Below are 23,276 nucleotides of genomic sequence, written 5' to 3' on the forward strand. Positions count from 1 at the left end.
TTTTTTTTCCAGCTTTAATTGAGTTTATTGGTACATTTTAGGGATACAGTACAGTTACATTCATTGTTGGGATCTTGTACCTCTACATGACAAGTCTTGATTCTCATTTTTTCCCCTTACCTCTGCCCTCCCTTCACCCCCTCATCCCCTCCCCATCTACAAACACTTTATTTTCATCTTTTCATTCTCTCACATTTTTTTCTTTTCCCTTTTTACTCTTCCCCTACCCGTCCCACCTTCCCTACACCTTTGGCTCCTTTCTTCCCATTTCTAAATGTCAGTAATCTTATTAGGATCTTATGCATTATTGTTTGCTTTGTTTTTAAATTGCTTTGGCTTATAAAGTTATTGTTGTTTCTTGATAGATACTTCATAGCTGTGGAAGATGACAAAATTTTACCATTAAATTCAGCTGAAAGGTAAAGTTGATCTCTGGGGAATTCGTTGTTCACACGTATAGATTTGGCAAAAACGTCGCTAGAGAGGTTAAACTGCACACGTGACTACACTTTAATGTGCACCCCTGTGCTTTTTATTATCCAGGAAACCTGGTGTGAAGCGTGCGCCTTATATAAGGTAACCTGATAACCCTTGCCTGCTCTGTTAGGCCTTAGGAAAACCTACTTGGTTCTCATGTAGTAATTATGAAACATTTCACTTTTTAAGCATTGCAGGTGATGATCCTCCTGCCAGCTGTGTGTTCAGTCAGGTCATGAACATGGCAGCATTCCTAGGTAAGATGCACATTGAGAATGCTCCATGCACTTTCTTTTGTGTTTTAAATTCTCCCAGATCTATCTGAAAACAATGGGAGATCTAGCAGATATGCTGGTGTCATATCATGCCAATTTGCGGAAGCCAGCTTTTTGTTTTATTTTTCTCTTAAATCCTTTGCTGTTCACTTGCTTTCCCCTTCTCCCATTTCTTATCATTTCAGCATACTCTGAACTTTATTTCTTTTGCTGCATGAACTATTTCACGTGCCATAAAGTCTTGCATGAGAATGTAATGTGGTGATGCACTTGCTTTGAAAAGAATGCCTGAGTTAGTCCTTCACTGGCAAAAATGAAAAACATACATAGGCTCTGTGATAGATATTAGTAGGTGTCATTACCATCTTTAAACCTAAAGGTTAATGTTACATCAGGTCTAGGAAAAAACAAGCCTTTGGTATTCATATCTGGCCCAGTTCTCTGCTTTTTCTTCAGGGCCCCCTTGCTCTCAAGTCCTTGTGTGATGCCGTTGGTCCCCCAGAGATGGTGGGGACCATGTCCTCGGTCCTTTGTATATCATTTTCTTATGACCAGGTTTTCCCCATGGTTTTCAAAGGGTCAGCCAGCTGTCACTGTTGGCACGCTACTGGGAGGGGACAGTGACAGCTCAAGCTTCCCACAGTGGTTTTCTGCAAATGGTTCCTTTGGATGGTGAGGCTTCCACTCCAAGCAAGAAATAACAATAATGGTGTGAGTAGGGAGCATCAACCTTTGTGGTACCTGTCTGTCAAATGGGTGGCCTATTGTTTCATTTCATGTAAGCTCCCTTCCCCCAAAAAACAATTCCTACCCACTTGTACTGGTTAGGGTTCTCCAGAGGAACAGAATCATTTTTAAAAAGGACCAGATAGGCTTACAGGATCAGGGCTGGGTTAGCTCACATTTGCAATATACACACGGGAGAGTCAGAGGATCCAGCTCAGTTCAAGAAGGTGGAAACTGCAGAGCAAAAGGGATAAGAACACAGCTCAGGCCAAGGCCTGGAAACTTCCTGCAGGATCCCTGGTGGGAGTCTACATTGAAGGCTGAAGTTGGAGTCTGATGTCTACAGGTGAGGGGTGTAGCAAAAACCAAGCCTGCACAAGCAGAGCAGAGCTTTTCAAACACAGGCTGCCTTCCTCTTTCCATTCCTTCCATCCATGCTGGAGGCCCATTGGTTGGTGCCAACCATGATGAGGGAGGTCTTTACTCTTCAATTTGCTGGCCTACACATCAATCATCTCTGGAACCACCCTCCTAAACACACTCAGAAGCATACCTAATTCATCTCATAGTCACTTCTTCAGTCGAACTGGCAATCAGATTGACGGCGAGCAGTCACATCCCTCTAAGGGAAGACCTACAGAACTTGCTATAAAATCAAGGTAGATTCTCGGTCATCTGTGCCACACAAGCAGGATATTAGCTGGTTCAGGAAGTGCAAGAAGTGAGAACCGTGGAGAACATTCACAGGGGATCACTGGGGAGCATCTCTGAGGTGAAGGTGGTTTTTCCTTGGAGTTTAGTGTATTTGTCAGCACCTTTCCCACCTGTCTTCCCAAGGCACAGTCCCACTCCCTAAGCAGGAGTTGTCTGGGTGAAAATAACAGGAAGGTTGATTACCCTGGGGCTGAGCTTGCTTACTCTTTGCACCTCTTCTCTTCCTGCCCTCAAGAGCTGGGGTTTTCATGTCGCAGATACTTGCAAGATTGGGAAGGACTCACAGCAGTGACTACATACATGGGACTAGCGTTGGTCCCGGTCAACCAAGTTTGCTCCCGCCACCTTCAGCCTCCATGTTGCCAGAAGGTTTATATTTGCCTTTTTCGGGGGGGTTCTTCTAGTCTTGGCACAGATCTTCTGAAAAAATCCACAACCTTTTCATACCAGGACATATGTGGCTGCGTGAGAATGTTTGCATTTCACAGAGCACAACGCCCCACCAGTGAACTTGGAACTGCAGGGTCAGGGCCTTTTGCAGAACCCCTGCAGTCACAGCCCGGAGGCCCGCAGGTTGGCCCCTGCTCGGCTCAGCATCTCACAGGGACAGCAATTAATAGCACCATTTGTGTTCCAGGAGCAAGGTTAAGTGCTGGGTAAACCACCTCTCTTAATCACCTCGGAAAGAGCCTGCCTTTCTACAAAAGCTCACAAGCTTTAAAGAAACCAGTGAACATGCTGGAAGCTACGTATTCTTTCCTTTGTGTTCTGTAGACAAATTTTTCCCAGTAGTCTTTAGTGCATAATCTAAAGAACATCAGTTTGCACAGCTCATGTTTATCTAGCTATAAAGCTTATGATTAACTAATTATAAAAGCATTTCCAATACAAAGAAATGAAAGCAAGTTCCCTCTTCCATATGACATTTGTCATCATCTTATTCTCCAGTTCTTCCTGCTCCACCGAGAAGCAATTAAGCTTTTACCAGCTCTTGCTGGAAGGTATTGCGACACCCAGCGTTTAGTCTTTATTATCTTTCATCATTTCAAGTGCCATCTGGTAGACACAAAGCTGATTAAGATTAGTGCTCACTAGGAACAGACCAGCAATTATTTATTTATCAACCTGAGGAGTGCAAAAGAATCCATTACTAAAGATTCTTGTTCCCCACGGCGGATGTTTTCCTCCACCCAAGGCCTATCTCTGTTAGACCTCAGACTATTACTTTAGGCTACATATCTGGCTTTAAGAAACAGCCGAGGCTGCCTATAAGTCACTGCTGTTGGACAGCTGTAGGTATTTAAATTTATAACCTAAAAATGAGTCAGTAGTATTTATTAAAATTAGTTAGCAAAGATCTTTTATCTTTTTGACAGGCTAGTCAAAGATTGAAGGCTCAATTATTTTCTTTACAAAATTCATCCTGCTCTTGGTCCTGAATCCATGCTTTTCCTTTCCACTGGGGGGAAGATAAAAGGACCTAAGACAAATTCCTTGAAAGAAATATTATTTCCTGCCCTGGGGAGGCTGTGAGAATAAAGCTAATAGTGGAATGATTTCAGTCACCTAGTAGCTGCTCTCCCTCCATCAGCCAAAATATATTGACTGTCGTGTTGTACTGCAGTCAAATAGAAATTATTGATGCATGAACAGTAAAACTAAACAAAACAAAACAAAAAAGAATCTGGCCAGGAACCAGTTTAGGTTTGCAGTGAAGGGTTGTTAGTCTGAATCTTGAACTTTAAAAACCCAGTCCATCTGAAAACAATGTTTTAATCTAGAAAATCAGAAATTTTTCTCCTTGTTCTCTTTTTTTAAAAAAAGGAAAATTGAATAGGGGACCCTTGTATAGCAAAGGACTATAACACATTCCAAAAATAGCAGAAGGGTAGGTTTTTAAAAGCCTTTTCTAAAGCCAGCTGTTGGTAAAATCTAAAATTTTTAATGTAACTACAAAGTATATCCATTGATCAGAAAGTGAACTTGATAAAAGCCAGTCAGCACATATAAAGATACCTTTAAAATTTCCCCATTGCCCAGAAGTCTTTCAGGATGGTATAAATCAATCATTGCTTAGCTGAATATGGGCTTTGTAACATATAGCCTAAATCTGCCTCCATTCAAACCTAAGAGTCAATAGCTGGACATGGTGGTGCACGCCTTTAATCCCAGCACTTGGGAGGCTGAGACAGGAGGATTTCTGTGAGTTCGAGACCAGCCTGGGCTACTTAGTGAGTTCCAGGTCAGTCTCAACTACATAGTGAAAACCTGTCTCAAAAAAAAAAACTAAGAGTCAATAAAACTATTGTAGGGCCTGAATCTTCTTCAGTTCCACTATTTTGTTAACTAGAATTTATTATGAAAGGCAATACTGCCTCGTATGAGCTAATTAATAATTATAATAGTAATAGTAATAATAGTTAATAGATAAAATTGACAAAGTGTGGTATTTGGAATATAATTCTGAAAGTTAGGAGTGCAGGATTGAATTATGGTCTGCAGATAGGTTCTTGTTTCCTGTGTAATTTCATCACCTGTTCATGATAAAAGTGACTCATCACCCGTTGTCTTAGTCACTTTCTTCATCATTGAAATACAGTAGCCAGAACCCACAACTTAAAGGAAGAGAGGTTTATTTGGGCTCATGGTTTCAGAAGTTTCAGTCCATGGTCAGTGGACCCCAAAGCAGAAACAGTGTAGTTGAATGGCCTGGGTCGAGGAAAACTGCTCTTATCATGGCAGCCAGGAAACAGACAGAAGAGAGAAGCCAAGGAGAGATGCACCCTTCCAGGTCACACCCCAGTGACCCACCTCTTCGGACCAAGTCCTACCTCCTAACAGCACATTTAGCTATAGATTCATCATTGGATTCACCCACTGATGAGCATACTAGCACACTTTCCACACACATAAGGCTTTCAGAGGACATGCTAGGTCTAAACTGTATCACCCATATTAAAAATTGAGGATTGGAGCTGCTGGACCAAGACATGATACATGTCCCATGTTGACAATAAGAAATGAATAGCACAGAAAGTGACCAGTGACTCCTTTGTCTTGTGCATAAAACAGCAGACCATTTGGCTGAGTGGTCCATGTGAGGAGCTGTATCAGGGACAGGCGTTAGGGCGTAGGCCAAAATTTCAGCATGATCCCATCTAACAGTTGAATGGCCAGCCACATGTGCAGGCTCACATCTGTGATTCCAGCATTCAGGAGACAGGCAGGAGGATCACTGCAAGTTTGAAGCCAGACTGAGCTACACAGTAAGACCCTATCTCAAAAAAAATATATATAAATGGCCAGCAGAGTTCCCAAGATAATACTCTTCACTAGTCATTTGTAAGAGAAATGAAAAGGCCACTCTGGTGTTTTGTCACCATCCCCTAAGAGCCACACAAAGTCAACTAGCAAGTCCAGCTCTCTCCGGTCCTCATCTCTTGGCCCCTTCATCAGGTGACGACTTAGTGTTAGTGTTGGATGTTGATTACTTCTCCCCACTTCCCTCCTATGCCCATCTTTTAAAAACATTTTTTTTTTTTGAGACAGGGTTTCGCTTGTAGTTCAGGCTGGTCTTGAACTCACTATGTAGCTCAGGCTGGCCTCAAACTCGAAACAATCCTCCTGCCTCGGCCTCCCAAGTGCTGGGATTACAAGCGTGTACCACCACGCCTGGTGCATCCTAAAATTTAATAAGCCCCTGTGCATCTGCTAGGACAGTCACAGTCATTGATAGACCTCCAATAAATCCTGACTAGGTCCCTCAAGCCAACTATTTGAGAAACTGTTGTCAACTCAAGTATAACTGACTCATTTTCTAAGCAATAGTGGGCAGTGACTGAAACAGGCTAAAAACTGTATCAAGGCTGAAGAACTTGAGGTTTCCAAAATCATGTTTAACAGTATTTTGGTTCCAAAATTCAAGTATGAATCAATTTTTATATCATTTGCTGATCACTGGTACTTGGAACTTGATGTCACCTCATTGTGCTTAATTCATAGCTTGCAGCTATGAAATTCAGCACACTTGGAAAATGCAAATTTATGGATAAGTTTTTTTTTAATTAATGTCTATGAATAAAGACCTGTAATCAAGGTAAAACCATTAGTAGATAACTACCAAGTTAAAAATAGAATAATTATCAACTTAATTGCTATGTAAACAGGGTAATTCTTGAATTTCTAATTGTCTTCCTGCTGAACCTTAATGTCAAAGTAAATCATCTTAGGAAGTAGTGCCTGCATTTCCTTATATGTAGATACAATTTATATTGATTGCAAATGGTCTTTCATCATTTGTTAACTGGCTCCTGGCTTTTTGTATAAATATGAAAATATTTCTTCACTAAGCTATTAATAAAAGATGATTCTTAAGATTAGTGCCTTGAGTGTGGACGGTTACTATTAGAAGTCAGGTTTGAAATCTAAGTAACTTCCCCATCTCTGTCCACGTTCTCAGATACCAATTTGCTTCAAAAGATAGAACACATCATTAGGGCTGGATATGGTGGCACAGGCCTGTAATCTCAGCACTCTAGAAAGCTGAGGCAGGAGGATCACAAGTTCAAGCCCAGCATAGGCAAATTAGTGATTTAGTGAAAACTTACCTCAGAATAAAAAGGGCTGGGGATGTAGCTCAGCACAAAGGCCCCCTGGCTTCAATCTTGAGTGCAGAAATATAAATTTAAAAAAAGTAAAATGAGTAGTTAATTATCATTTGAAAGAAATTCTTGCTATCTTATTTTAAGTACTTACTACCTCCACCGCCAAATGTGCTGTTAAAACACCGATTTCATAACTGTGACAACTCCAACTGCTCTAATTCCAATTGGCCTTTGACACAGAACACCGCTGGGAGGATGAGGGGAGTGAGCAGACCGGTCCTAAAGGGATTCTCTGGTTTCCTTCTCTTCCTTCGCATCCCCGGGCATGGTCTCGGACCAGGTCTGTCCAGATGTGACCCTGTCCTTTACCGTACCTTTCTGCCCTGTCCTGAGCTAAAGGGTGACTCAGTAGACTCTGGACTGTGCTCACCTCTGTCCCCTGCGCGTGTGTAACATGCTACGCCCTGCAGTGTCTCCGCAACTGGCCTGTCCCCCACTGGCCTGCACCTTGGTGTCACCCAGGCCCACACAGCACTGCTGCCGCCAAGCTGCTCTGCTCTGTGCTTCCCCGACACCTAAGTAATCTGAGCTCCACGTGGAAAGTCTCTGAGAAACACCGGCATTTCAGAGATGTCAGACGCACTGCAGCCGGAGGTTTAATTTTGCATGCCGTGGCCTTCTGCCTCACAGTCTGGGTGTCTGGCTTAACTTTTATAATTTTAAGATTTTTGCTTTGTTCCTAGCCCTGGTGGTAGCTGTTCTGCGCTTCATACAGCTGAAACCAAAGGTTTTAAACCCGTGGCTGAATATTAGCGGATTAGTGGCGCTGTGTCTGGCTTCCTTTGGAATGACCTTACTCGGTAATTTTCAGGTACTTCACTCGGCCTTTTCCACCTCCCTTTCACACCGGCGAGAGCGTCCCTCATAGGGTTACTGCAGCCACTGAGGTTTACTCACCAGGTGGCCTGTCTACTTCCGTATGAACCTGAGAACCAGTGAGGGACTTTGGGTCTTAGTTTCCACAGGGTCCACTCTGAGGCTGTTCTCGTCCTCTGTGAGTGTGGCTGACTGCACACCTGACCTGCAAAAGGAGCTGCTGCAATAGCCAGCGTTCGCTCCAGAGGGTCTCATAGTGGGTTACACTTTTCTTCATAACAAGTGTGCCCTAACATACCTTTCTAGAAAAGGAATAGGGTCGCTACCTATTATAATTAAACACCAAACATCCTCAATTGAGGATCTTGCATTTCCGATTAGCAAGCCACCAGGAAGTCAAGTCTGAAAGTCTGGAACACCTATGACTCGTATAAAGAACTTCTTAACCCTGAGTCTTCTTCCTGGGAATTTAGAATGTCAGGGCCACAACCTGCAAGGATAATATCTCCTGCTGGTATCACTGCCCTTCTCTTGTCCTGGTGACTTCCTTTATGATCCTCCAGCCCATATCAGATATAAGGTGTGTCTGGAATATGCAGTGAATGCTTAAAGATGTATTACAACAAAAAATTTTGCTATTTATCCCCTCAAAATAACCCCCTCTCCTCTCTTGAATACGCTTATCCCATCGTTCCTGCCACTTTTTGAAGCAGTTCTGGAAGTCTTCTTGTGAGTGTTTTTTTTGTTTGTTTGTTTTTTGTGGTACTGGGGATCGAACTCAGGTCCTTGTGCTTGGGAGCCAGGCCACCGAACCGCTGAGCTAAATCCCCTGCCCTTCTTGTGAAGGTGTGATCAAAACTATGTTTAATGCTGCTGCCACATGTCATCCAATGGAAAGGAAGCCTTGCAAAACATGACAGTCTGTCCTCATCCACCTTATTCACTGGATCTGGCTCCACCCAACTTCTAGCTTTTCCCCAAAGTCAAAACGGCCAGGAAAGGGAAACATTTTGCATTGATTCGGGACATGGAGGCATCTGTGATAGCACAATTAGACACTCATGAAAGAAGACCTCCAGCGCTGCTGCAGAAAGTGGCAAGAGGGCAGAGGCGCTGGCTCGGTGGTTCCGCTGCCTGCCTTGTAAGCACAAGGGCCCGAGTTTGATCCCTGGTACCAAAAACATCAAACAAACAAAAAGAAAGTGGCAAGAACGATGGGACAGGTCTGTTTCAAGTGAGGGGGGACTGTTTGGAGAGGGGGTTAATGGCAATGTGTTTTACTGTAACACATTTTTAAGAATTTACACGCTCACTCTATTTTTAATCACAGCATGTATACTTCTAATAGCTTTCTCCTTGTAAGCAAACACTGATCCTAACCCTGCTCGCCATCTTCACTGAACTCCAAATGGTCTCCAAAAGACCTGTAGCCTTAAGCCAGGTGGGTTTTGCACATCTGTAATCCCAGAACTCTGAAAGGCTGAGGCAGATCACAAATTCAATCCAGCCTTGGGCTATTTAGTGACTTAGTAAGATCTTGTCTCAAAATGAAAATAAAAAAGGGCTGGGGGTGTAGCTCAGTGTGAAGACCCCAGGTTCAACCCCCAGTAGCACACACACACACACAACCTTCAGTATTCTAGTGAACAATGTTTTTAGTAGTTTTTACTGAAAATATGGTAATGAGTTTTCTACAACCTCCTCTTGTCCTAACCCTTTGCCCTGCTCATTCATTAAACCAGGATCACTGAGTCCCCAAGCCTTCCCTTGGGCACACAGTAGTAACTAAATAAGAGATTTTTTTCTTGAGTTCCCACTAATGGTTCCAAATCCCATTCTGTATCCAGGTGGACCCCAAAAAGCTGCATTCTTCAGACATATTGTCTAGGATGGTGAGAGCTTATCCTGTTAAGATGCAGGGTGCTTGGGCACAGGTCACCTTTATTGCCTCCCAGGTGGGCCGCCCCCTCCCCACCTGCTGGGATGTGCCCAGCCCTTCCACTTCTCTCCGCTGGGGCTGTGAGGAGCGTTAGATGCACATCCGCTTCTGTACTAATGTGTCAGTCAGCTTTCTGTTGCTGTGACATAACACATGGAACAAACAAAGGAGGAAAGGGTTGTCTTCGCTCACAGTTTCAGTTCATGGCCAACTGGCTCCACAGCAGTAGAGTGTGCTGGAGGAAAGCTGCTCCGGAAAGAGAGGGACAGGGACGGGGAGGGGAGGAACCACATGTAATCCCCATCCCCCATTTCTGTCACCTCCCTGTAATACATCACAGTATGAGCTAAAGTCCTCATAATGCAGCCACGTCTCCAGGTACCACCTCTGAACACTGTTGCACCAAGGACCAAGCCCCTCACACCAGTCCTTCCTATTGAAACCATAAAAAACTAAAGTCTTAGGAGAATCCCAGAGACTGGGTTGAACAGCACAGATACACAGACTTTGAATGCAACTCTGCATGTGTAGAACACAGGGAATGAACCAAAACCAGGTACATCACCCGCCTGTGGAGGAACTAGGGGTGTGCGCTCGGAGACGGACCTTTCAGCCTACTCTCTTTTTCATAACTGTGTAAAGTCTGAGCCATGGAACTGTGTCACCTATTTTTAAAGTTAGCTAATAAAAGTAATGAATAAAATAAGCTGCACATAGCATGGAAAATCAATTTTCTAGAAGTGAATTTTAATTTGAGGAATCATTATTTTAAACACATTTTGAAAACATGTCTTTCAAATTATGAGGGGGTGAAAAGTGGTTTTTATCCCAAAAAGTGGAGGTTAAGGGTAGAGACAACACAGAAAACCAAAAACAGTGGGGGGAAAAACTACCAAGCAACAATAATATTGGTTTGACACACAATTATGCAAAACAATGCCAAACAACAAAACATCTGCAGGCAATGGTAATTTTTTAAAAATCAGTATTTTTACCTTGGTTTAAAAGGTATCTTTTTAACAATAGGTTTTATTTTCCTGCGTGATTAACATATATATGTAATTACCAAAGAAGTTTTAAGTGCATATATTTTTAAAAGTAAGTGAGTAATGATTGGGAACTTTTCCTCTCTCTACCCCAAGTGCAATAACCCAAATGGGTCTCATTTAGCCTCTCTTGAGGTTAAACTCTCTAAAGTCTTGCCTGTGCCATCCTTCAGTGGGTCTCTAAGTGCAGCAGAAGCTCATAGGAGGCAGTTTTTGTCATTACTATAAGAAAACAAAACCCAAAGAATTCCCATTAACAAGGAATTGGCCACAGGCCAATTTTGTAGGAGTAAGAACAGCCCTTGGGGTAATCGAATCTAGACTTGCCCAGAACTGGCCATCTGTCAGTAAGCACATGGCCAAATCCCTGTCTCATTTTCTTAAGCTGGAAAACAAAGTGTAGGATGTGTGCTTGTAGAAACTTTGACATTTCCCTTCTTATGCAACTCCTGGGCTGCTTTTCTTTTTCTTTCCCAAAGAGCTTTTCTGAGAAATACATTCAAGGGCTAGATCACCATTGCCTGCCTGGATTTGCTAAACCTGTTTTAAGGTCCAGGTGCTACTCATTTCCCTTCCTTTTTGGGAGTTCAGACCCTTTGAGGATAGACATAAAGAGCCAAGGGAGATTGGAGGACTCTGATCTTTCCAAGTTCTGTCATCTCATGGCTGATCTCTGCCCCTCACACATCCCATAGACTTGTGTATCTTCCTTTTTAAGTGGGCTACAAATGTCAAAAAAAAACTAGGGCTGGGGATTTAGTTAGCTCAGTGGTTCTGGTGCCTGCCTTGCAAGCACAAGGACCTGAGTTCGATCCCCAGTACCACTAAACAAACAAAAAAATAAATGTCATTTTCTGATCATCCCCAGCTTGCAAATGATGAAGAAATCCACAACGTGGGAACATCCTTGACCTTCGGATTCGGCACGTTGACCTGCTGGATCCAGGCCGCCCTGACACTCAAAGTCAACATCAAGAATGAAGGACGGAAAGTTGGAATCTCAAGGGTGATTCTGTCTGCATCGATCACTCTCTGTGTCGTCCTCTGTATCCTTTACTTTGAAAAGGTTCTTCCCCAGGAAGATTAATGCACAGACAAGCTGTCTGTGTGGAAGCTGATAGTTGCCATTCCCAGTGGGTTAAGATAATGGTCAGATCATCTCTGAATCTTAAACAAATTGGAAAAGAGCGAGCATAAAAACAAAAATTCTCAGATCAGTCTTGTACACCAAAGAGAGATGAGAACTGAAAATAATACAAATTCTGTCTTGTCAAGACTGCTCCCACCTGTAGAAATGGTGTCACTAGCAATGTAAGTTTTAACTTGTAAAAAACATAGGATACATAACCAAAAGAGAACTGCGACTTTTTTCCTCTAAAAAAATTCACTTGTGATTTCATTAAGTCCTGTTATGTCATTTAATTTTTTTTTACTTCTAAAATGAATTTCAAGGGGCAAAGATATTTATATCATCCCGTAAAACAAGCTTTTTTTTGGAAAACAAATTTAAGAACTGCTTTATCACAGCATATAGTTTTCTGAAACAAATATTGGGGATTTGGGAGTACTATTCATTTCCTTTCTTCCTCTCTGAGTTTGAACCAATTGAGAACAGACCGTGAGGAGCCAGGCAAGGATAAAGAAATAAACCTTCATTGCTCATAAACTTGTAAAGAGCACAGCAGGCCTCACCCTGGAATATATTAACCAACCCAGTAACAGCAGAGAAACCAGTAGGGTTAGAGTACTTCACTCCACTTAACCCCAGGCAAACCCCTGAGAGGCTGGGCATGGTATATTACCCCCAGGTTCATTATGTAGTTCCAGCTGACCTTGAACTTGCTGTGTCACCCAGGCCTGCCTCAAACTGGGGATCCTCCTACCTCAGCCTCCCAGGGGCTGGGATTACAGTTGCAAGCCACCACACCAGGCTCACATCTTCAAGCATCGGTGTTTACTGGGCATTTACCATGTGATATGCATTATTCCCAAACCCTTTCAATGTATCAGCTTTTTTTTACTCCTCACTTAACATGTAAGGATAATGACTCACAGACATGTAATAATTTGCCCATGGTCCCACAGATGACCCAGGATGTGGTGGATCAAGACTTAAACACGGGCTCAGTTCTGGCCCTCAGCCACTGTGCTACCCCCAACCCCCCCTCCCCTGAGAAAGTGGCTTTAAAATACAAAAACACTTAGTTTTCAAAAATGTGTCATTATTGGAGTATTTGGAGTCTTTTATTTCTTCTTCCCTAACTGCTACGCAGTGGTTTTACTGTTTTTCTAAAGCTCTGCAGTCACGTTATATAGAGAACATTTAAGGACTTAAAATTCATGCCAGAAAACTTGTTTCTTGCTAGCAATTGTTAAAATACTTTATGATCAAAAAAGCTGAACCTGCCAGGATGAGATGGAAGATTTATTCATTCCCCATCAACTTAAGTAGTAAGCCAACATTGCTTTGGGAATATTTTGAACCCTCCACCAGAAGACTACACACAGACTTTCAATCAGAGTTTTGAAATTATACCAAACAGTTCTGATCCCCATTGTTTCTGAACACTCAGACCATTTTGTGGTCCCAGAGTGAATGAATTCAGATCTGGTCAAGAGAGCAAAGTTTGACACAAGTAGTTTCACCTCTCTGAACAACTTCCCATATGGCTGGGCCTAGTGATGAATGCCTATAACCTCAGTACTCAGGAGGCTGAGGCAGGAGGACTGCCATGTGTTGAAGGCCAGTATGGACTATACAGTGGGACCCTGACTCAAAAAAAAAAAACCCTCCCAAGATTTAAGGTTTGAGTTCTGCAGGCAGAACTAATTCTAAATGTATTTCGTGTTCAGGCCTTTCATTGAAACATACTATGGGTAGGGCATGGTGGTGCAAGTCTGTAATCCCAGCACTTGGGAGGCTAAAGCAGGACTGTCACTGCCAAGTTCAAGGCCAGCCTGGGCTACACAGTGAGTTGAAGGACAGCCTAAATACAAAGTGGGACCCTGAGACCCTGTCTCAAAAAAAAAAAAAGAAAAACCCTAACACATGCTATGAACTCTGCCCCCTTTCCATCTCCTTTTCCTCCATATATACCATCGTGTGTACATGTTCACACACACACTCCATACACACTCAGGAAGAGAACTCAGCTGTTTCTTGTTATCTTAATGGCACATTTCTATTTGGGCTCAAGCGTTATTTGGGCTCAAGTGTTAATGTGATACCAGAAACAAAACAATCCAATGTAATACTGCTGGGTCCAAAAAAAAAGAAAATGAGAAGAGGAGAGGGGCCCATGCAGACACTAACTGCAGCACTGCTGTCAAGTACAGATTAGATGGAGGCAGTTAGCAATTTCATGTGCTCAGAATTGTTTCTGCAGATAGAACTATGAACCTGTAGCCATTTGCAGTGATTTCTTAGGAGCTGGCTTCATTTTCTGGCCCACCAGTTGCTCTGGAATCGCAATCCTTTGCTAACCAAGCTGCTGCACCGTGCTGGAGCTGGAGCTGGAGCACAGTGGTTGAACAGAGGCTGGGCCAGGAGTCAGAGTGCTTGGGCAAACCCCACTGTAGCTACCTGTGTGAGCAAGCATAGGCAAGTTGCCCCATTGGCCTGGGTTTTGTTATTTTTATAAATGAGAGAAAGGTTTGCTGGGGGGAATTAGTAAATTGTTCCTGAAAGCACTGAGAAGCAGGTCTGGCACAAAGAGCTCGGTGTTGCCCTCTGGTGTCATTCCCATGACCAGAAGTGCTCAGCCGGCGCTGTGAAGGTTCCATTTTGCTAATGAGGGCACAACTGACCGCCTGTAGCCCATGAAGGTCCCTTCCTTGACTGCCTCTCCCTAGACTTCATCCTCATGGCCCAGGACATCCATATGTATGCAGCCCGAGTGCAGTGGGGCCTGGTCATGACCTTCCTGTCATACTTCGGCACCTTCGCCGTGGAGTTCCGCCACTACCGCTATGAGATTGTGTGTTCCGAGTACCAGGAGAACTTCCTGAGCTTCTCCGAAAGCCTGTCGGAAGCCTCCGAATATCAGACCGACCAGGTGTAGTCTGTCAGTCTGTCCTTGCCGGTGAGGTGGGTGTGGCAGCGGGGGAGGGGCAGGAGGGCACACTCACGGGAAGTGACGTAGCCTCGACACACTCCACACACACACACACACGTTCACGGCCACATCTGCCAAATGAGCTTTGTAGGGCAAGTTGTTTCTTGAATGAAAAGCACAAGCCCTTGTGTGTCAAAATACATGCTGTTACACTGAAAATATATGCACGACAGAGCCAGAAGCTTGTGCATGGTCACCTGTCCCTTGCCCATCCCAGGATGCCTCACTCTCCCTACGTTCTTCCTGTCTCATGGTGACCTCCCTCTGATGGAGTGGGCAGGCGGGATGTGACATGGGATGATGCCAACTCCCTAGTTGCCTTCAGGTCCAAAGGGCTTGGAGCAAACACACCAGGAAGTTGTGACAGCCCTAGAGTGGATAATCAGTGTCATCTGCATGGCTGGATGCCAGATGGAGCAGTGACCCCATATGGCCCGCAAGAAGGCACGGACAGAACTTTTCCTATGAACGCTGTCTTCACCATCAGCAGCCGGCTGCGTGGCCCCAGGGAAAAGGACCTGCGACAGTGTGTGTGAGGGAAGCTGCAGTCATGATGCAGACTTGAATCACTGTGCCTGAGAAGGCCCTGCAGACGTGAACATTCACAGGGACACAGTCTGCGGGCCTGGCACGAGATGTGGGCACTGAGGGGAGGGCTTAGTTTTTGCTTCCACAGCAAGTCATGTACAGTTTGTTTTATAGATCACGTTTACCTTTTTTAAAAAAAACAAAAATAACTATAGTAACTATAATGGGTCTCTCTAGATCTCATGGACAAAGATAGAGACCAAAGGTAAGAACTGAGCTTACTCTGGGTTAAAACATGAAAAAAAGAAAAAAAAAAAGTCACCTGCAGGTTTGATGTTTGAAGCTAAGAAACATTCACAGAGAAATATGAAGAAATCAGAACCTATGGAGATGGAGAAAGAGCTCCCGCCTGGATGCTTACAAAGATAGGAATTTAGGGCTGCAGGTGCACTTGGCCTTTGTCTAGCAGGCGTGAGGCCTGGGTTCTGCCCCCAGCACCCACCACACAATACGTTTCAGAGCATCTCACCCCAAGTGAAATCAGAGGAGACTTTAACACGTAGCTATCGCTTCAATCTGATAGTTTTGGGTCTAGGGCTTTTCAAAATTGGAATTTACAAATAAAAGATTATCTCCCCCAAAGCCACAATGAGACATCTGGTCCCCTGCAGCAGGGGCAGTCCCCATCCCCAGAGTTCAGAACTGCAGCATAGGGCCCGGTACCCCAGGCTGTTCATCATGAGCCAGAACACTGTTCCATCAGGTCACTATGGACCAAGGGACAGACCCTCTGAATGAACTGTTTGGAGAAATTCCCAAATGCACTTCACAGGGGCCCGGGACTGCATGGAGAATAAACTGAAAACACACTGTCTTTTAAAGTCATCCCAGAGCCTGATCTTCCTGAGGGGTTGATGTGACCTCGTCCCCACTTCTTCCCAGCACAGTGCCTGGCACATCTGAGGTGCTCAGTGTGTGTCTGCTGGGAATTACTGATCATTTCTGAGTGTGGGGAAAAGTATCCAAGACAGAAAGGCAAATGAGCTAACGGACAGACAGCTGTGCCCATGAAGGAGGCAGAGAGAGCACCTGTGAGGTGTAAGGAAAAGAGGAAAACACTCAAACAGAGCATCTGCCTAATAAAAAGACATCTTACTGTACATAGTCCAAGGTGACATTTATTAGTTTTTGAATATTGCTCTTGGGTTTCCTTTTTTCATTTTTATACTTTACAGATTTTATCAAAGAACAAAGATGTTAAGTTTTATTTTACTGTACACTATTCAAATTAAGCCGCTTTGGTGACGCACTTGTACACTTTCTTAAGAGTAAATCAAATAGCACATTTTAGCAGACTCGAGCAATGGCTAACATTATCCACTGGGATCTGGCCCTAAATAAAGCTCTTTTATGCAGAATTCCAATTTCCTTGTCTCTTACACCGACTGTTCTCTGGTACTAATGCATGTGTAAACTTGGAAGTGATGCTGAAGGCGAACGTGAGTGTTACACTGGCAAGTGTTCTCCACACGACACTGCTTTCCCTGACTACTCCGGGATTGTGTCAGACTCCAGAGGTTGATGTCACACAAGATACCCTCACTTCAGATGCCAATAACAAGTTTGGGGCCCATGGGCTGCTGTTACTTCTGTCCAACCTGGCTACAAATCTGCTAGTGATGGCTTGCAGAACTGAAAAAAAAAGTCTTTATTTACATTTGCTGATTTATTATAAAGGATACAACTCAGGAACAGCCAAATGGAAGAGGTATACAGGGCAAGAAAGAGGGAACTAGGAGGCAGCTGTGCCCTCAGGTACCCCAAATTCTTGTCCCCTAAGTGTTCATCAGTCTGGAAGTTCTCCCAACCTGTGTCCTGGGTCTGTCTTGCAGATTTCTATTTCCAGAGGTTGCCGGGTTGGGTCTGAGTTCTGGTTCCTTCCGTTGACCAGTCATGTCCTGAGGCTCTCTAGGGGCCTTCCTCAGTCACTACATTAGCATACTCTGGTGGGATTCAGAGGCCACTTCTATCACCTAGGTACACTCTAAGGGTTTTAGAGATCTGTACCAGGAACTGGGGACGGAGACCAAACAGATGTTTGTACTGTGGCACTCATATAAATAAAGATCTAGCTCATAAGCACACTTGGAGCTGAAACCATCCATCCCAAAGGCCAAGGCCAGGGAACCTGCATTTGGGACAAACATCCCTGCCTGGCCCTGAGGTCGAAGTTTACAACACTAAACCATGTTTCTGGGGGTCTCTATCTAGCTCAGTCTCCTGAAAGAGAGACATCTTTCCTACTGGCTAGAGAGAAATATTTTAAACTAACGTTATTATCTCAAAGGTTTAATATTTTATTTAATAGAAAACTGACAGGCACACTTACTGTCACTTGTTGGGTTTTCTTTATCCCTTGTTTAGGGAAGTAAAACTTTCATTTCCTGAAATTTGTGGTCTTACTGGTTAGAAATGGAGCTTGAAACAGTGCTGTTGTTTATTTGTACCAGGAGAGGCTGGGCTGCTGTCCCAAGATTAAACTAACCAAGCTACAATTGACCTCTTTCATTCCCTCGTCTCTGACTCCTCAGTCTGCACCTCTCCCACTTCTCACTTCTCTGCCTGAACCATTTTCTCCTTGGGCTTCCGGAACACCTCACCCTTTCAACGTGCTTCTCTCCACATTGTCCTTCCTTCCTGTTTCTTTGCGGGGTCACCTCCTCCCTGGCTCAGGCGCTGGCACTCCTCCTGCCATCTGTTTATACTCACTCTCCTGGTGACCTCGGTCAGTACCCAGCTGTACCTGCTGCTGGTGCTGCCTTTTCTTAAGGTCTCTGGCCCAGGGGCCAGACCTGAAGGCCTCTCAGGTGCAGCACTGCTGATCTGTGCCTATGAACTGGTCCCTCTGTCTCCCTGTCTATGTTCAGCACACTTGTCTTTCATTTGCTCACACTTATCGCCTTTCCTTATCTTTCCTTTCTCTCTCACACCCCACATCCGTCAGCAAATCCTGACTGCTCCACCTTTATACTCCTACTATCTGCTGCCACCACCTGGCCCCTGTGGCTCCTGGATTTTTATAAGCTACAGAAATTGTTCTCTGCTTCTAGCCTGTCATCGTGAACTGTCAAAACGACCCTCACTCCTCTGCTAGAAACCTTCCAATGGCTTCCCTGGGACTCAGACCGAGAACACAAATCACTAAATTCCCAGAAGGCTCAACAAGTCCTGCCTTGACACCCTTCCTTCTGTTTCAGGCCCTCCATGATTTCCTACAACAGCCAGTGTGCTCTGGCCTCGGGGCCTTTGTATTTGTTATAACTTCTGCCACGGACCACCTTCCTCCAGATCCTTAAAATCCCTAATCTTCTTCACTTGAATGTTACACTCTCAAGAGGCTCCTGAACTCAAATTCCAGCCCTACTCCAGAATTATCCCTCTTTCTAGCTTTATGAAGCATTTTAAAAACATGGTTCTGTGATAAATTAAAATTTCTAAAATTCTTAACACAATACACCATGCTTTACTTAGTTATCTGGCTCTCTCCAGCCCCAAAATAAAAATTCCACAAGGCAAGGATTTCTGCCCACCATTTACCTGACACCTAGAACAGTGCCAGATTTGTAGTTACATGCTCAATCTGTACTTCTAGAATAAATGAATGACTAGTAGCTGCCACATACACCCTCAAGTTTTTTTTTCTTAAATATTTTTACCCTGATTTGAGCAACTCAGTGATATTGGCATCTGGGAACCAATGCTAACATTTCAGAGGTTACAGATACTCAGAGGATACACATATCTTCCTGTTTGTCCAAGCAAACAGCTTTCTGGGTCTTGAGGAGGAAACTTTAGAAAATAATGTTATTTTTTACAATGTTTACAGTAAGTAGTTGTTTGTCAAATACCCAAGTTCTAAACCAGAATTGAAATACCTTTATATAAACCATCATTACCCGATTTCCTCTTATGTAGCTTCAAAACCATATACTAAGGCTAACTGGCTCCTTACCTGAGAAAAACAATATATTTCAAATTTCTAAGACAAGAAGCCGAGCCGAGGTTTAAAGTCTAACTGTTAGGGAGTTGATCATGTTAAAGTATGCAGTGACGGCGCCTCACAGGCTGCATTCTCCTGGTACATCTTGGCTCCTAAAATGACCTCATGCCCTTATCTCTGGTTTCCCTCCCCCCCAAGGCCACAGTGGTCCAGGAAAGTTAAAACCTCTGTCTGCAGGACTGGGCCCATAAAAGCAATCTGGCCTGTGATAGGTTAAAAGTAACTCACTCCTCATAAATAAGCAATAGCCCACCCCAAACTGATAAAAGGACCTTCCTTTCTTTGTTCTCTTCTCTCCTTCTGCTTCCTCCTCCTCCTCCTCCTCCTCCTCCCTCTCTCTCTCTCTCTCTCTGCCTTCCTGCCTCCTGCTCGCCTCCCTACAATAAAGATCTCCTGCCGGACCTCTCGGTGCGTGAGTGGCCTAATTGGGAAGGGGCACCCGAAGGGGCGCGTGAGACCCCTTTCACTAACTCCCCCCAAAACTGCCTCTGAAATGCTGTGTGGGTCAGGATTAAGGACATGGAGCCTTTAGTTCAGTGGTTCCACCCCGCCTGCCTCGCCAAGTGCAAGGTCCCAAGTTCAATCCCCAGTACCAAAAAAAGAAAGAAAGAAAGAAAGAAAGAAAGAAAGAAAAAGAAAAGGACATGATGTGCCTAATGGATATTCCCAGAGAGAGCAGGACAAGGGAGTTCCTTGCCAGCCAATACTGGAATAACATCTAATGCCTCTAGACGGCTGCAAACCAAATTTAGATTTGTAGCCAGGCAAAGAAGAAGAGCTCAAGGAAGGCTTTGATTAAACCCAGGATCAAAGTGGATCCCGTGACAACAAGTGCTCCAAGCCAGCAGTGGCTTGCTTTTATGCTGTCCTAGTAGAAGAGCTTTCTCCAGAGATCCTGGACTGCCTTATTATAATTTAAATGGTATCGTTACGTGCCCTTGGAAGGCTTTGAACACTGTCCTTTTAAAAAATTTTGAGACAGGGTCTCAGCTATGTAATTCAGGCTGGCTTTGAAACACCACTCTCTTAATACTGTAACACCTGAAGGAACTCTGCCTACAACCAGCAGTGTCTTTCTGTCCTGCTTCGTTTATGCTGGAGGTTACTTATAATTAACACCTGCAGATTCGTGCACACATTGTTAGGATGGGAGAAAAAGAACAAGAGGCCCAAGCCAAGCTTGGACAAAGAAGCAAGACCCCGTTTCAAAAATGAAAATATAAAATACAAAGGGCTGGGGGTAATAGCTCAATATGAAGGCTCTGGATTCAATCCCTAGTATTGCAGGAAAAAAAAAAGTCATTGTAAAAAGACAACAGCATGCTTGGATGACTGTAGTTCAGAAAAGTCAGGCCTTCTGTGGTTTCCAGCCCCAATGGCTGGGAAGATGGGGACACCTGCAAAGTCTAAGAAGTGAGATGTCACCACTGGAAAGGAGGACAATGACACAACAATTTGGAGGTTCCCAGCTGCATACTGAGGCAAAGGCCACCAAAAAGCCTGAAGGTACTGAAAGGTACACAAGGCCCTGGCCGCTGCTTGGAAATATTCTAGTTCTGCAGCTGCCCAACAAATTACCATGAAATCCAGTGTCACAAAAGCACTATTTACCATGCCCAAATTCTGTGGCTCAGAAGCTGATGGCACAGCGGTCCAGCCTGACCCAGGTCTGTGCACCTAGGTCTCAGCAGAAGGTGGAGGCTCTGAAGGGGAGTCTGCTCTTTGTCTGGAGGTCGAGGCTGGCTTTCAGCTCAGGCCTCTGGTCCTCTCCGCACAAGGCACTCCAGGCTCATTCCAAGCTGGCTTTTCCAGAGAAGGGCCTGACCCCTGCTCTTAAAAGAGAGCTCGTGGGTCGTAAGTAAGCCTCAGAAGTCATAAAACTTTGTCTCTGTCGTCGCCTAGTGGAGCAATCAGGACCCCATATGACATTTTAAGAGGAAGCTGTGTCAACATGGAGTGAGGTCTGTAAAAAAAGGACACGAAAGAGACACCAAAAGTTCTTCCCTCCAAAATAGCAACTAAACTGCCCAAAATACCTTACATGAAATTCTGGAAACTAAGGAAAAACTTGCAGCAAGCAGGGAGTCACTTAAGAAAACCTAACTGAATCTCAGTGAAACCCAGGAAATCTGTGGCACTGACTTACTCTGGTTCCAGATCCACACTCCCCAGTGGTGGCCTTGAGAGCTGGTGCAGAGCCAGTGCCCAAGAAAGCAGAATGCACCTCACACAGGATTCTGGTTGTTGAGTGATGCATCAGCCTGCTTGCCTCTCACAAGGAGAGGGAGGGAGAATTAGGTCACCAAACTTAATGGGATCAGAGCCCCACCCTTATGGTTTGACTGTCTTCTGTCCCCAAATGCAGTCACACAAGGACAGTGAGGATTAGGGATTCAACATATGAACTGGGAGCAGTTCATTCCACAGCACCTCAGCAGGCAGCTCCTTGGAGCACAGGCCTGAAGGGCTTCAGAATGCTGCCAGTTCCCAGGCATGTGTTAATCTGGAATAATGGGTAACTGGGGTAAGAACAGACAAACCAAAAGCCTTAGTAGGAAAGGCTGAAGAATGAGAAGCTTTGGTAAGTGCTCTGAAAGGATGACATATCCTTGTTGTTATAGGCTAAATTGTGTGTCCCTCCCTACTGATCCAAAATATGTTAAAATTGTAATCCCTAGCAATCTAGGATGCAACCTTATTTGGGGACAGAACCTCTGTATATATAATTACAATAAGCTCACACTGGATTAGGGCCCAGGAAGAAGCCATGTAAAATGAAGCAGAAATTGGAGTGAACACATTTACAGCTCAAGTAAAGCCCTGAAGTGACGGTCATCAGGAGCCAGGAGGCACAGGACAGATTGTCCTTCAAGGCAATGGACGGAACCCACAGGCTTCAGAAAGAGGGGAGTTTCTGTGGCTTTATACCCTCCATCTAGGGTACTTTGCGGCCCCAGGAAACTAACACAAGGGTAAATATTTAAAGAGAGAAGCACTGTACTTGTTGTCATTCCTTGTCTTTTCCTCTATCTGGCTTAAAAAACAACTGCACAAAATAATGACACTAAATCTATGTTGATGGGTGCATACATATTAAGAGCTAATCTGTGATGGTAACAGCATAAAGTAGAGGAAATGGAATCACAGTAGCAGGGCTGTGTGTCCTACTGAAACCAGGGGAAGAGTAATCAGAGCTAAGCTCACCTCAGCCTTCTGGCTAAGATCAAGTGCAGAGCTAGCCTACACATTGGGATGTTAATTGTAATCCCCAGGGAAACTATGAGGGAAATGACTAAAAAATACACCTTAACAAGAAAAGTGGTATCTAACACAAGAAGGCAGTAATGAAGGAATTAAACAAAAAAGATTTAACAAATATAGAAATCAAATAGCAAAACAAGGCCACTCATGGTGATGCACACCTGTAATCCCAGCATACAGAAGGCTGAGGCAAGAGAATTTCAAGTTTGAGGACTACCTGGTAAATTTCAGTAATTCTATCAGATGTAAGTGGAATAACCTCTTCAATTCAAAGGCAGAGGCTAACGGAATGGATTAAAAAACATCCACTGTATACTCTCTACAAAAAGCATACAGGCTCAAAGTAAAAGGATGGTAAAAGACAGTCCGTGGAAACAGAGAGCTGAGTCACTATACTAATATTAGACGACACACTTTAAAACAAAAACTTACATACGATAAAAACATTATGTTGTTCTTCTATCTAGAGGCCTGTTGCTATTTTTATCTTCAGTGAAATTGTTCCCAAGAAAGGCAGGATTACAATTTTTTCTAACAGATTGAGTTGGTGTAGTGTGTTCTTAGTTATCAAAAACACTCTTGTAGCTTTGGGATTTTGAATCGATGAATATTCATCATGTGTAGAAAAGCATGGCACACACTGCACAAACTCAAT

The 23,276-nt window shown here is 44.0% G+C and overlaps 1 protein-coding gene across 1 annotated transcript in view; it reads left to right on the forward strand.

The window, feature by feature from the left end:
• The window catches only part of Tmem150c (transmembrane protein 150C), a 57,641-nt gene extending 40,562 nt beyond the window's left edge, over positions 1–17,079 (forward strand). The window contains exons 3-8 of the mRNA XM_033757869.1: positions 366–419; positions 544–576; positions 667–734; positions 7,540–7,667; positions 11,526–11,703; positions 14,510–17,079. Coding sequence (XP_033613760.1) covers positions 366–419; positions 544–576; positions 667–734; positions 7,540–7,667; positions 11,526–11,703; positions 14,510–14,718 — 670 coding nt within the window. The 3' untranslated portion in view covers positions 14,719–17,079. The remainder of the gene's footprint in view (positions 1–365; positions 420–543; positions 577–666; positions 735–7,539; positions 7,668–11,525; positions 11,704–14,509) is intronic.
• Positions 17,080–23,276: the final 6,197 nt, after the last annotated feature.

Source organism: Fukomys damarensis, unplaced genomic scaffold (genome assembly GCF_012274545.1).
Source record: "Fukomys damarensis isolate Sample0158 unplaced genomic scaffold, DMR_v1.0_HiC HiC_scaffold_32, whole genome shotgun sequence".
NCBI classification, from domain to species: domain Eukaryota; kingdom Metazoa; phylum Chordata; class Mammalia; order Rodentia; family Bathyergidae; genus Fukomys; species Fukomys damarensis.